Here is a 15,664-nt window from a genome sequence, read left to right on the forward strand (position 1 = left end):
CCATCATCCTTAGAAGCTGTGAAAGGCACCCCAGGCAGAGGGCTGCTGTGTGGTATCTGGGCCCTGGGGCTGGGAGTCTATATATAAGAGGTCCCCCTCCAAGGCTGTTTTAGTGTTATCCATTTTATCTCCTCCTCCATACCCAAACCTACTGGATCTTCAAAGCACCAGGATTATCTCACAACTCTATTTTTCCCTTCTTCCCAGGCCTATGACAAGGGTGAGGCTAGCAAGGTGCTTAGGGTGCAAAATGCAGGGGGGCAGAACTCCGTGAGTCACTTGCATGCGTCGCCTTACATTTTGTGCCTGAAGCATCTCCTTTGTCTCATCCTGGTGCCTGCTCTGTTTCTTCCATGCCCTCGCATTTGTCATCACTCCTAACCTGTCAGTTCACTCTCTGGGAATAGCAGTCATAAAATTACACTTAAATACCTCTAGCTGCAGCCCTGAAGGAAGAGGAGGATTAGTCAGTGCATTCAAATTAAAGCAAAGAAAGATTTAGCTTGTTATCGCTGAGCTGTTCCTTGCGCCTTGAAGTCTCTCCCCTCCCCAAGTCTCTGCACAGCTGTGTTCTTCCTGTCATTCAGGATTTGTCTTACTCTCATGTCTTCAAAGGGCCTTCCCTGACTACCCAGCCTGAAGTGGCCAGTCAGGTGTCTCTATCACATCATCCTATTTTAATTCTCTCCATAGTACTTCTCATTATCTGGAATGTTTCTTTTCTTTTTTTAGAGACAGGGTCTTGCACTGTCACCCAGGATGGAGTGTAGTAGCACAGTCTTAGCTCAATATAGTCTCAAACTCCTGGGCTCAAGTAACCCTCCCAACTCAGCCTCTCAAGAAGCTGGGCATCGGCCGGGCGCGGTGGCTCAAGCCTGTAATCCCAGCACTTTGGGAGGCCGAGGCGGGTGGATCACGAGGTCGAGAGATCGAGACCAACCTGGTCAACATGGTGAAACCCCGTCTCTACTAAAAATACAAAAAAAAATTAGCTGGGCATGGTGGTGCGTGCCTGTAATCCCAGCTACTCAGGAGGCTGAGGCAGGAGAATTGCCTGAACCCAGGAGGCGGAGGTTGCGGTGAGCCGAGATCGCGCCATTGCACTCCAGCCTGGGTAACAAGAGCGAAACTCTGTCTCAAAAAAAAAAAAAAAAAAGAAGCTGGGCATCTTGAGATGCCCAGTTCACTACAGGCACACATCACCACAACTGGCTAATTTTTGTATTTTTTGTAGAGATAGGGTCTCCCTTTGTTACCCAGGCTAGTCTCAAACTCCTGGCCTCAAAAGATTCTCCTGCCTTGCCTGGCCAACATGGTGAAACGCCAACTCTATTAAAAACACAAAAAATTAACTAGGTGTGGTAGCAGGCGCCTGTAATCTCAGCTAGTTGGGAGGCTGAGGCAGGAGAATTGCTTGAACCTGGGAGGTAGAGGTTGCAGTGAGCCAAGATCGTGCCATTGCACTCCAGCCTGGGTGACAGAGCAAGACTCTGTCTTAAAAAAAAAAAAAAAACAACAACAAGATATCCTCCGGCCTCAGCCTCTCAAAGTGCTGGGCTTACAGGTATGAGCCACCACACCACACCTGGCTAGGTGTGTCATCTCTCTCTCCATCCTGGTAGCCCAGGAACTGTGTCCTGCCCACTAATCTATTCCTAATTGGAGAATGGCAAGTGTCTGGCACCTCAAGAATTCAGTAAACAGGTGCTAAATACCTCACGAGACTTGGAAAGGCCTTCCTCTTTCGTCTGGGCCGCCAGTATGCCACCCAGACTGAGGAAGACCCGGAAACTTCGGGGCCATGTGAGCCACGGCCACGGCTGCATCGGCAAGCACCGGAAGCACCCCGGAGGCCATGGTAATGCTGGTGGTATGCATCACCACAGGATCAACTTTGGCAAATACCACCCAGGTTACTTTGGGAAAGTTGGTATGAGGCATTACCACTTAAAGAGGAACCAGAGCTTCTGCCCAACTGTCAACCTTGACAAACTGTGGACTTTGGTTAGTGAGCAGACATGGGTGAATGCTGCTAAAAACAAGACTGGGGCTGCTTCCATCATTGATGTGGTGCAATCGGGCTACTACAAAGTTCTGGGCAAGGGAAAGCTCCCAAAGCAGCCTGTCATCGTCAAGGCCAAATTCTTCGGCAGAAGAGCTGAGGAGAAGATTAAGGGTGTCGGGGGGCCTGTGTCCTCGTGGCGTGAGGCCACACAGAGAAAGCTTCATTAAATGCTGGGTACTTGTTAAAAAAAAAAAAATTCAGTAAACGTTTGCTGAATTAATGAATGAATTGTACTTTGTACACGCGTGTCTCAATGTGTCCTCACATTATAAGGTGGAAGGAAAGCTTATAAGCAAGCCCCTCTTTAGAAAGAATAGGCCGGGCGCGGTGGCTCAAGCCTGTAATCCCAGCACTTTGGGAGGCCGAGGCGGGTGGATCACAAGGTCAAGAGATCGAGACCATTCTGGTCAACATGGTGAAACCCTGTCTCTACTAAAATTACAAAAAATTAGCTGGGCATGGTGGTGCGTGCCTGTAATCCCAGCTACTCAGGAGGCTGAGGCAGGAGAATTGCCTGAACCCAGGAGGCAGAGGTTGCGGTGAGCCGAGATCGTGCCATTGCACTCCAGCCTGGGTAACAAGAGCGAAACTCCATCTCAAAAAAAAAAAAAAAAAGAAACAAAGAAAGAATAATACAATCAGAAATGTGATTTCTACATGACTGTGGTGTAATCCTAGCTACTGGGGAGGCTAAGGCTGGAGGTTTGCTTGAACCCAGGAGTTCAAGGCTAGTCTAGGCAGTACAGTGAGACTCTGTCTCTAAAAAAAGAATTGTTTTCCTCTTTAGAAGTGGAAGACAACTTCTTTTTTTTTTGAGACGGAGTTTCACTCTTATTACCCAGGCTGGAGTGCAATGGCGTGATCTTGGCTCACCGCAACCTCCGCCTCCTGGGTTCAGGCAATTCTCCCGCCTCAGCCTCCTGAGTATTTGGGATTACAGGCATGCGCCACCATGCCCAGCTAATTTTTTTGTATTTTTAGTAGAGACGGGGTTTCACCATGTTGACCAGGATGGTCTCGATCTCTTGACCTCGTGATCCACCCGCCTCAGCCTCCCAAAGTGCTCGGATTACAAGCTTGAGCCACCGGGCCCGGCCGGAAGACAACTTCTTATCAGTAAAGTTCTTCTCCCTCAGTTCTTTGTTATTGGGGTTTTTTTTGAGACAGAGTCTCGCTCCGTCTCCCAGGCTGGAGTGCAGTGACACGATCTCAGTTCACCGCAAACTCTGCTTCCTGGGTTCAAGTGATTCTCATGCTTCAGCAACCCAAGTAGCTGGGATCACAGATGTGTGCTGCAGCTAGGATTATAGGTGCACACTACCATGCCTGGCTAATTTTTCTTTTTTTCATTCAGAGCGTATGTTTTAACATTTGGTGCTAATTTTTGTATTTTTATTAGAGATGGGGTTTTGCCATGTTGCCCAGGTGCTGGTCTTGAACTCCTGGGTTCAAGCAGTCCATTGGGATTACAGGCATGAGCCACCGTGCCCAGCCCTCCCTGGGTTTTGACAGCTAAGGAAAGTCTTAGAAGACTGCATTTTTGCTTCACTTCCACATATTTTTCTCAAGTTACTGACATCCAAGAAAGTAATTCTCCAACTTCTTAAAAACTCATTTGTTACTTTCCACTTATTTATATGTTGAATTTTTATAGGATTTACTTGTTTCAAGTACTTGAAAACATTGCTTATATCAATTATATGAATCATTACATTAATGGTTATTGTGAAAATCAATGATAGTTGAAAAATTTTATCAGTTGGTAAAAGTGATTCACCATCACTTACTAGGCTTTTCTTAAATTACTCAAAATTTACCAAAAAGAAACGAATTTTTGATTCATATGTTAAGAAAGCCATCTCAGTCTTCCTATAGCAGTAAAAATATTTAAACTATAGTGAATCCTAATCATTTTTTCTCTTTTACTCAAATACAACACATGTTCTGATATTGCTGATAGGAACTTTTTCTTCCTGAGCTGTAACTGCTTCTTTTCTTGTTGGTTAACCCCTCCAAGCCACTGAGGCTCCGGGACTGTGCCCTGCTCACTGTGCTCCTAGCACTGTGTATACAGCAGCATGTAGGATGCACACAGCAGATATGTTAGACATGAATAAGTGAACAAATGAATAATCAAGGATGGGAGTGATGCCATCTGTCACAGCTCAAAAGTTTACACACAAGTATAAAACATCCACACACGGCAGTCTGTATTCAGTGTTACATGAACGATATGAACAAATAACTAGAGGGATTCAGAGAAAACCACAATATCCATCTGAATTGATTTCAACTTTTTTTCCTAAGATCTTTTCTCATTAAAGAGCCTGTAAAGTTTACGTAGTCTAACTTTCTGATTTTACTGGAAAGTAAGGCCCAAGAGCTTAAATGGCAGAGCCAGGAGAGCTCTCTCCCTACTTGACACAGCTCTCCACAGGTCCTTCTTTATCACACACTGCTTCTTCTCGGCTCTTCACACACTCTTCTTCCTCTGCTTATCCCTCCACTCTGCCCATTTCCTAGGATTCTGCCTGTAGCTATACTGCTGGTCCCACTGTCCCAAGGCATCTTATTCATCCCCATGCCCACAGCCACCACCTAAGCAAACAATCCCCAGATCTCTACATTCAGCCACCTCCCTTCTCCTCCACTGCAGACCCACATTTCCCTTTGCCTGCTGGACAGCTCTTTTGGGTTATCCAATGAGTCCTTCACTCCGAACTACAAAACTGAGCTCATCATCTTCCCTCTTAACCTCCCTGTCAGCCCCTCCTTCAGTACTCCCCATTCTCCCAAGAGCCCCTGAGATGACTGTCAACTCCTTTCTCTCCCTCATCTCTTATATGCTGTCGGCCAAGGAGGCAATCAGCCGCTGAATCTATGACATTCCTCACATTGGCCCCTATTTTCTACTCCTATCACTTCTTCAGGCTTTCCATATTTCTCCCTTGGTTAAACGCAACAGTCTTAGCATATCCCCTTGCTGTTTTTCTCCCAATCTACCTAAAATGAGTTCTCTCCTTAAAACTAGAGCTGGGCCAGGCATGGTGGCTCATGCCTGTAATTCCAACACTTTGGGAGGCCAAGGTGGGTGGATGACTTTAGGCCAGAAATTCAAGACCAGTCTGGCCAGTGTGGCAAAACCCTGCCTCTACCAGAAAAATACAAAAATTAGCCAGGTATGGTGGCACATACTTATAAGGTCAGCTACTTGGGAGGCTGACACACAAGAATCACTGAACCCAGGAGGTAGAGGTTGCAGTGAGTCAAGATTGCACCACTGCACTCCAGCCTGGGAAACAGAGTGAGACTGTCTCAAAACAACAACAACAACAACACAAACTACAGCTGATCACACATCATTCTTTTGCTCAAAAACCATTGATGATTCTGCATCCAGACTGCCATTCAAAGCTCTCCAACTGAGCTCTCCCATCCAATCTCCCATTCTACCCTCTTACATTCCATTCATTCAGTCTAATCCCAGGTAATGGAATACACCTGAAACTTTCCTTTCCACCTTCCTCCATTGGACTGACTTCTTGCCAGAAAAACCCTTCCTCAAAAACTACCTTCCTTATTTGGAGCCATTCTTTAAGGCCCAGATCATAACCACCTACTGTTGGAAGCATTCTAAGATGAATTGGACTTACACTCTTGCCCTCAATTAGACTTACACTCTCTTTATGCTTAATTTCAATAGCACTTTTGTTTTTACAGAACTTAGCAGAGATTGTCCTATATTTCCTCCTGGATTCTGAGCTCCTATGGCAGTAAAGACTTAGCACTTAATTAATCATCTTTGCATAATTATCAGAAACCTACCTTTTCCAATGTAGGGCTGCAATAAATATCACCTTGAATTCAATGTAACTATAGTCCCATGTTTTCCAGTTATACAAACTACCCCATTAAAGGGGTTAAAAGATAATATTTATATTATCTTTAAAACATAATAGTAGTCGGCCGGGCGCGGTGGCTCAAGCCTGTAATCCCAGCACTTTGGGAGGCCAAGGTGGGTAGATCACGAGGTTGAGAGATCGAGACCATCCTGGTCAACATGGTGAAACCCCATCTCTACTAAAAATACAAAAAACTAGCTGGGCGTGGTAGTGCATGCCTGTAATCCCAGCTACTCAGGAGGCTGAGGCAGGAGAATTGCCTGAGCCCAGGAGGCGGAGGTTGAGGTGAGCCAAGATCGCGCCATTGCACTCCAGCCTGGGTAACAAGAGCGAAACTCCGTCTCAAAAATAAAAAACCATAGTAGTAGTCATGTCTTAGTGTAAGCTATGTATCTCCATAGGTTGACTCAAAGATGACATTTATAATCCTCAGGAGGTGCTGCTAAAGTCCATAAGAAACAAACCTTGCTATAATTCAGTGGAGGCAGATGCATAGCCTTCAGGGGTTAAGGATTTAACAGACTAGCTGAGCGAAGCTGGCCAGGAGCAAGAAAAACAACAGCACAGGCCCCCTAGGTCAGTGACGTGAGGAGAATAGGAAGGACTGTGATGAAACGGAGCACACAAGCCTCATTTAGAGGAACAGCTGCCCCCTGGCTCCCGTAACTACTGCCTAGAAGGAATACATCTAAGGGTGCCAGGTCTTCCCATCTCTTCTAAAGGACAGAAATCATTATTCTTATTTGAAATTTCCTAAATTTTAAATATTGGTAACAAGCCAGTTCAAAAATATCTTAAGCATTGTGAAAGCTAAACAAAACGTATTATGCAAGGTGCTGATTTAAAATCTGTTTTTTTATGTTTCATCAGGAAAAAGTTCAATGTAAACCAAAACTTTACATGTGGATGTATATTATGTTACCATTGATTTATACTGCAATTAAACATTTACTTGGGATTTTCAATTTGCCATGGCTTACTAATACTTTGGATTAATTCCAAAGTCAAGCTGTCTTTCAGACTCTTTCATGTAGTTAACAAGCTACATGAAATTTAAGTATATTATGCAAAACTTTTTGAGGGAACCTCTTAATGACATATACATTAAATTTACAACATAAATAAATGCCCTCTAATTTGTGAATTCTGACTTTTCACGCATTGGATTTTCTTTGTAAAGGTAAGTCTGTCCACAATAGGCAGAGTAACATCTAACTCCCAAGGTTAACATGAGGTTCAAGTGAGATAATAGTGAAGTTCTGGCCAGGCTGTCTAGGCTTTAACCTCAAAGTAGCCTGGGCAAGTTATTTAATCTCTTTGTACTTCAGTGTCCTATAAAATGTGATAAAAACAGTACCTAGCTCATGGAATTATTGTGAGGTTTAAACAGATTATACATGTACAATTACTGGAATAGTTTGTGCCTGGCACACACTGACTGAATAAATGCTATTACTCACTATGAGCTGTTATTATTCCCTTCCATTATAATGTCATTGATCACAGCAGAAAGTGGTGGGGAGTCTGGGATGGCACATTTGAGCTACTAGGAGGCAGAAGTTTACCCATTCCATGATGTCTCTGGAGCCAGGGAAGCCTGTGGCTTAAGTTTCTTCTCACGCAAAGCCTGGGCATATGGAGATGCAGCACCAGATTTAGGTGTGTTTCAGCTGAACCACCATATGGGATAGACGATGTATGGGCTGGAAGTAGCTGTCTTGGTTGAAAGCAGGAGAGTCTGCTCCCTTAAGGACAGGCAGATTGTTTAGTGGCTACAGCGTAAGTTACGGAATCAGACTGCCAGATTTTGAATCCTGGTCTACCACTTTCAAACTGTGAAACTGTGACCCTGAAAAAGTTACTTATTGTTTCTAAGCCTTCATTCCTAAATACACAAAACAGTGACAAACGATACCTGCTCACAGACTTGTAGTGAGAATCTGAGGTAATATATATATGAAGCACTTAGCCAGTTCCTGATCTATAGAAGTATTACTAGTTCTCTCAGCTGATTCCAGCTTGTGAATTTCAACTACCCTCTCCAGTGACCCACATGGAAGCCTGATGCGCTATGGAAAATGATTCAAGGTAACATGGTGGCATGATGATATAAATCTTTCCTAATGAAAACAACTTAAACCTATGGCATAACTGAAACAGGCTAAAACCTGTGCTTCCCTCTGAGCTCTTCACAAAGAGACAAGTCAAAGAACAAAAGACATCCATGAAGACAGGCCATTCCTCATTGCCAGACAGCATGTTCCCTGTATGACTGTTAAGGTAAGGCCAACATATGGCTCTGCACATTATAGAAGTGAGTGCTTAATAGTAAGTGAAACCTGGAAAGAACATGCTTCCAAAACAGAAAACAATCTCTCCAGCTGAACTTCAATCACTGGGTATCCTTTCTGACAATCTGATAGATAGATGGTACTTTTCAACGACTTATGAACATGTTTTATATAATTCATGTTGTAAATGAAAGATAGGCACATAAAGGAAAAGAAAACACACAAAAAAAACTAAGTGAAAACAATTTTAAAGAAGCTAACATTTTTGACCACGTGGACTTATAATGTGCACTATATAAAGACATCAGGGAAAATATTTGTAGATACCACCCAATCAGAATCTCATCATGATTACTGAATACATATGAATATTTTGAGCCTTTTAATTATGCCCATGTGTAATCTACAATAAAATCAGCATCTTCTATTTCCAGCCCATTTTTAGCCATCCCTTATGCTGATAAACTGCATCACAACATATACTATTTGAGATAGTATTTTTGTTACCTGGATGTGGACTGGAGGTGATGAGGCTCCATTCGTTGATATCGGAATTGTAGCTCTGAACTTTGTCATAGGTACAGCTTCCTCTGTAGCCACAGTGGCCACCAATGACGTAGATAACATCATGTAAGACACAGGCAGTAGCATTTCCCACACCTGTGTATTAATTAAAATCACATCTTTAGATCTTTTTTTTGTTCTTTTTTGCAGTGAACACTGAGCTAAATTTATTGTTTTTGTTATTATTGATGGTAAAATGCAAGGTACTGTTTTAAGTGCCGTAAGGGACAAAAGAATAAAAAATGAAGACTCCTTGTGCTCTTTTAAGAGAGGGTGAGATGTGTACACAAATACAACCATGCACCACACAATGACCTCCATAAAATTATAACAGAGCGGAAAATTTCCTATCACCTAGTGATATTGTGGTAGCTGTTTTAAAGATATGGCATAAAGCCTTCTCGTGTGTTCCTGGTGATACTGGTGTAAATAAATCTACAACTCTGGCAGGTCCTTCAAGAGGCATTCCAGAAGAAGGCATTATTATCACAGGAGAGCACAGCTCTATGCCTGTTATTACCCCTGAGAGCCTACAAGTGGAACAAGATGTGGATGTGGAAGACAGTGATATTGATGACAGCTAATGTGTTTATGTCTTATTTTTTAACAAAAAAAGTGTAACAAGTAAAAAAATAAATAAGTTATATATATAATATGCATAGTATATAATTATTATATATTGTATTATAATTAAAAAAGCTTATAGAATAAGGATAAACAAAAAACATTTTTATATAGCTATACAAAGTCTACAGTAATGCCTGTAATTCCAGCAGTTTGGGAGGCTGAGGCAGGAAGATCACTTGAACCCAGGTGAAGTTTGAGACCAGTCTGGACAATGAAGTGAGACCCCATCTCTACAAAAAATAAAAAATTAGCCACGTGTGACGGCATGTGCCTGTAGTCCCAGCTACTTGGGAGGCTGAGGCAAGAAGATCACTTGATCAAGTGATCAGGAGGTCAAGGCTTCAGTGAGCTGTTTATATCACTGCAGTCCAGCCTGGGTGTCGAGCAAGATCCTGTCTCAAAAAATAAAAATAAAAAGTAAAGTCTACAGTAGTGTACAGTAATGTCCTAGGCCTTCACATTCCCTCACACTCACTCACTGACTCAACCAGAACAACTTCCAGTTCTGCAAGCTCCATTCATCATAAGTGCCCTAAATAGGTCTACCATTTTTATCTTTTATACTATATTTTTACTGTATCTTTTCTATATTTAGATACACAAAGACTTACCATTGTGTTCTACTGCTCAGAGCATTCAGTATAGTAACATGCTGTACAGGTTTGTAGCCTAAGATTACAGGCTATATACATACAGCCTAGATGTGTATTAGGATGTACCATTAGGATGTATAGCCTGTAACGAAAACTGCCTAACCACACATTTCTCAGAACATATCCCCACTGTCACTGTCAAGTGACACATGGCTGTAACTAGAACACTAGGTATAAAATGGAAGAAACATCATTAAAAGGGGACAGATGAACTGCTGGGGATGGTCAGGGCAAGGAGACACTGCATTTGACAAGGGAAATCACAGCAGGTGGTGGCGGAATTTGACCTGGGTGATGGTAGGAAGTTGGCAGGTACAGGTGAGAGGAGGCCATTCCAGACAGAGGGAAAAGCCAGTGCAAAGGCTTACTGGACAATGTCAAGTAGCCCAGTTTGACCAGGGCAGGTGGCACACTGGGGGTCATTGCATGGAATTTTAAGGCTGGCATGGCAAGCAGAAGCCATATGGCAAAGATACTAATGCCCAACAAAGAATCTGGATTTAATTAGGTTTTTTAGGTTTTTAAACAGAGGAAGAGAGCAACTAACAAAAGGAGGATGACAGTTACCAGAAAGATCTAGGTACTGGCTGGGGTGAGCAATCTTGAGGGCCTGATTTTGAAGGGGCTTTGGGTATGGAGGGAAGAACATAGAGAAAAGAGACACAGGTAAAACACACCAGGCCAGGCGTGGTGGCTCAAGCCTGTAATCCCAGCACTTTGGGAGGCCGAGGCCGGTGGATCACGAGGTCAAGAGATCGAGACCATCCTCATCAACATGGTGAAACCCCGTCTCTACTAAAAATACTAAAAATTAGCTGGGCATGGTGGCGCATGCCTGTAATCCCAGCCACTCAGGAGGCTGAGGCAGGAGAATTGCCTGAACCCAGGAGGTGGCGGTCGCGGTGAGCCGAGATCGCGCAATTGCACTCCAGCCTGGGTAACAAGAGCGAAACTCCGTCTCAAAAAAAAAAAAAAACAACAACAACACCGGCCTTGATGACAGACTGCGGCAAAGGCAAACCAGAGTGATTTAGAGGTCCTGAGCTGGGAAAATTGGAATCAATGATGCCAAAAAAGTAGGGAGGAAGACGACAAGGAAATGGGTTCAGAGGGAAGACGGAAAAAGGAAGAAAGATGATGAGGCTCATTTTAGTTGAAAATGCTGGTTTTGTCTTTCCACCAACTTTTACTTAGCACCATTTTGCAGGATAAAGTTCAATCTTCTCGTTCCTTTCTGGTCCAAAATAAAAGTGGGTTTATAATTAGGACCGTTATGATGGAAAAAAAAAAATAAAGATTTAGGAGTTCCTAAACAGCCAAGTGTTTATTTCTTCTTTGCATATTGATGAACTTAGTTTGGGTCGAGGACCAAAAAAGGAAATAAATTTTAAATCTGACAGCACCCAAATTAAGTTCATTACCAGAGAAAGCTGCTAATTCACTTCAAGACTACTAAATAAAACGAATAGAAAAAGTCATCCTTTCTACTCAAAACTGGGAAACTAAAAGCTCAGTATGGCGGGGTGTGGTGGCTTATGCGTGTAATCCCAGCACTTTGGGAGGCCAAGGTGGGAGAATCACTTGAGGCCAGGGGTTCAAGACCAGCCTCGGCAACATAGTGAGACCCCATTTCTATTATAAAAAATGAAAAAATAAATTTAAAAAGTTGTTTAAAAAATTTTCTGTATGAGCCCACCCACCAAAACAAGTATTAGTCAAAACTGCCGAGAACTGGCAAAGGGTTACCTCTCCCTGGGATGACATAACAAGAATCAAAGACATAAACAAGAATCAAAGCTTTGAGTTCAAAGTATAAAACTGGAATTTCAGACACAGTTATCAGGTGAGGGAGGACTCCGAGGTAAGAAGGTCTCCTACTCTACTCAAGGTTAAGGCAAGCACACATATGGCTTTCATTTCACAGTAGATACACCATCGCAGCATATTTTTTTTTTCAGCAAGCACTGTTCTAAATATAAATTTTTAAAATTTCAGTGAAGTAATAAGCTTTCATTCTCAAAGAAATATACTCTGAACCCAGGCTTATAATCCCAGCACTCTGGGAGGCTAAGGTGGGCAGATCACTTGAGGTCAGGAGTTCAAGACTAGCCTGGCCAACGCGGTGAAATCCCGTCTCTGGTAAAAATATAAAAATTAGCTAGGTGTGGTGGCACATGTCTGTAATCCCAGCTACTAAGAAGGCTGAGACAGGAGAATTGCTTGAACTTTGGAGGTAGAGGTTGCAGTGAGCTGAGATCACACCACTGCACTCCAACCTGGGTAAGAGTGAGACTCCATCTCAAAAAAAAAAAAGAGGAAATATATTCTGAGCCACAAAACCACTGAAACTGTTACATTATCCTTAAAAAACAGAATCAGAAATGTATGCTAGTTTATAATAGTTGCTAAAATATGCAGACTTTCCTTTTTTCTTTTGCAGGAGGGGTCAGGACATTCAGAGCCCTCCTGGAATCAGCAAGTAGTGGTAAGTCTCAGGCAAAGCCAAAAACCAGTGCAGCAACAGCACCAGGCTTTCCACTACCTTCTCCCACCCTGGCGTAAGAGTGGTCACAACTTAATACGAAATTAATTTCTGCTCTATCAGAGCTGACATGTCCTAAAATACTAACGTTCAGGACAATCATACCTAACATTTACAGCATGCTTACTCTCTGTCAGACACTGTTCTAGGCACTTCACAAGCATAGATTCATTTAATCTTCTCCATGATCCAAGACTAGGCATTGTCATCCCCATCGTACAGATGGCAAAATGGGGGCACAGGGTGATTAAACAATTTGCCAGAGCTCATCAGCAAGTAAGAGGAAAGCAGGGATCTGGATGCAGGCGGTTTAGCTTCAGAGGCAGCGTCTCAAGATTGTTCTGCCTCTCAGCTTCCTGCCTGTCATCCAAAGATCATACCAGGTCAAATTTCCAGACCAGGTCAAATTCCCACACTCTCACTAGCATTAAAAAAGAAACAGAACAGCCTGGGAAGAAACATTTGGGACAAAATGATACAAATTTGGTAACAACCTACCAGTTGTTTTTGTACAACTCCTCAGCACCAATGAATAAATACAATGAAGTAAGATTCTGGTTTAACTATTTTTCCACTGGGAGAGGAGAGCAAGGCTAACAGACAAATCGCCAAACACAACAGAAAATATCATACGGATACTGAGACCCAGGGGTTTGCCAGGTTCCGTGGGCCACATGAGGGAGGGTATGTTGTCTGTCCCTCTCAGAGAGGACTGAATTGCAAAAGCAGAGGTTGTCTCTAGTTCCTGGAACAATGTACTTTGTTACATCCTGTAGGGACCAAAACTTCCAAGGTTTTAATGAAGGACAAGAGCTGATCGCATATTTTGAGAGGAAAAACGCTGAACAGTTAAAAGCAAAAATTAAAATATTTCAATTTTAAGAATATGAAAAAATGAAAACTGTCCAGATTTGTCTCTTCATCTAGCCCTTGACTTAAATATAAATTCTCTTAACTCTCAAACAAGTTGGGAACTATGAAACACTGTTTTTATCTGGAACATTCTGTGCAGCATTATTTGTATAATCCACTATAGTTCCTAGATAGCATTCAAAAGTGATAAATTCTAGAGAAGTGAGACCGCTGGCCTGGCCCCAGACACCTAAAAAATACAAAATAAACATGATCTCCACTTACCTTTAATCATATTTGCAATAGGAATCCATTTCTCTTTTAATGGATCATAGAACTCAGCCTCTTCTGCTGGAGCCCCTTTTCTGTAACCACCTAAAGTATAGACACAGCCACCCAAGGTGACTGCACAGTGGTAATACCTGGCATTGAGCATTGGTAAACCTTCTGTCCATTCGTCACTTTCACTGTTATATATCCACACTGTGTCAAGAGCTTCTATGTTATCCGTCCTGTAGCCCCCAGTTACATAAATGTTGGGTCCTAAACATGTAACCCCGTAGCTCTCCCTGGTATAATCTGGTATTTCTGCTCCCTGAATCCAAACATTTGTCAAAGGATCCCATATGTGAACCTCTGATAAAGGATGCCAGTAATAGCCTCCAATTATATACATTGTGGCTGTGGACCTCTGGGAAATCTCTTTATGCATGGGATTCAAGGCATTGTATATTAGAGATCGGATCTTATTTTCAGTTAGCAGGCAGCTTCTTTGAAGGCCTAAGGCTGTTTTTAAGTACACCGGATCTATATCAATGTTGATATAGCTTAGTAGATTATATAGGCATTCAATTCGATTTTCTACATCATGAGCAGTCCACTTAATAACTGGCTCTATGATAGCTTCTTCTTTCCAAACACTGAGATTCTTTCTGGACAAGATAAAGAGAAACTTTTCAAGGCTGATTTCCAGAAATTCTTCTTGTTGCCACACTTCCTTAAACTTTGAACATAGAATTCTTCGAGATTCCTTCTCTAGTTCTGGACACACATGAAATTCTGCAAAGGAGTGCATTCCAATACAATTATCAATATCCAAGTGCCTTACCAAAAACCGCTCACAAGCCTTCTTTACTGAAAGGAACTGTAGCAGATCTGCTGCCTCAAGCAGGCTCTGAACATTTCTTTTAGTTATTTCAATTTGGGAAGTGTACGCATAATTTACAAGGCCTTCCAGAACATCATGGTGGATGCCAGAGAGTTTTATTTTATTTTTAAATTTTTCCTTCATGTCAGCTGTGAACATTGCCTTAAAATAATTGCTGCAAGCAGCTAAAACAGCTCGGTGACAATGGAAGATTATGCCTGAAGGGCACTGAAGCGTAATATCAGTAAATAATCCATCCAAGTAAAATGTTCTGAATGCATCCAGAAAATCCACTGGATGTGTTGAATCCTTGAAAAGATAAATATAATCTTCTTGTCCTTTTAGAGCCATGGCTGCAATAAATATGAAATAAGAAACGTGTTTTCAATTTTGCCCATTATCTTAAATAATCAACGCTAAATAACTGACTAGCATCGGATATACTCCAAAACTGGACTAAGTTCAGCATTCTAAATGATAAATGCAAAATGTGGATGGACAGTTTGATCATTTATACGGCTGTCAATTTAAACTCAGGGTAGCTCAGAGCTCAAAATGAGGCCCCCCGGATTTTTCAGTAGTCCTTTTGAGACTACTGATTTGCTATTCCATTCACCGCAGTCTACCCTGGCCTGGTGGTCGGAGATGAGATCCCACACTCGGCAAGGCAAGTGTCCGAGGGTCACCCCACTCGAGGCCGGACCTCAGCTGTCCTGGCTCGACCCCCATTCAACCTTTTATCCGAGCTCCGTCTCCCTTTCAAATCACATCGAAATGCCAAAAAGGGATGATGGAAATATAAGTGGACAAGAAGAGATCTCAGCAAAGGAAAATCCTTCGCCCTTTCGCTTAAGGAAGGAGAGAAAGGAAGGCTTCCGGTCGCAGCCCCTGCAGCCCGCGCCCCCTCCCCCGCGCCCGCCGCAAGGGTTTCCGCGCGTCCCGCGCCTGGGCCCCGGCCCACGTTCCCGCCAGGAGACCGCCCCGCCCCGGGGCCAGGCGCGGGGCCGGACTCGAGGGCGCC

The 15,664-nt window shown here is 42.9% G+C and overlaps 2 protein-coding genes across 4 annotated transcripts in view; one reads left to right on the forward strand and one right to left on the reverse strand.

Moving 5' to 3' along the window:
- Positions 1-15,664, reverse strand: part of KLHL23 (kelch like family member 23) — a 53,559-nt gene that overhangs the window by 2,766 nt on the left and 35,129 nt on the right. For all 3 annotated transcript variants that reach the window (XM_074399525.1, XM_074399523.1, XM_039469986.2), the window contains 2 exons: positions 13,782-14,996; positions 8,766-8,918 (listed from right to left, as the gene is read on the reverse strand). In XM_074399525.1, the coding sequence (XP_074255626.1) occupies positions 8,766-8,918; positions 13,782-14,994 (1,366 nt within the window). In that variant the 5' untranslated portion in view covers positions 14,995-14,996. The remainder of the gene's footprint in view (positions 1-8,765; positions 8,919-13,781; positions 14,997-15,664) is intronic.
- On the forward strand, positions 1,737-2,261 carry LOC120364324 (large ribosomal subunit protein uL15-like). Its single transcript, XM_039469987.2, has one exon. The coding sequence runs from the start codon at positions 1,762-1,764 to the stop codon at positions 2,230-2,232; it is 471 nt and encodes a 156-aa protein (XP_039325921.2). The 5' UTR covers positions 1,737-1,761; the 3' UTR covers positions 2,233-2,261.

Source organism: Saimiri boliviensis, chromosome 5, assembly GCF_048565385.1.
Source record: "Saimiri boliviensis isolate mSaiBol1 chromosome 5, mSaiBol1.pri, whole genome shotgun sequence".
NCBI classification, from domain to species: domain Eukaryota; kingdom Metazoa; phylum Chordata; class Mammalia; order Primates; family Cebidae; genus Saimiri; species Saimiri boliviensis.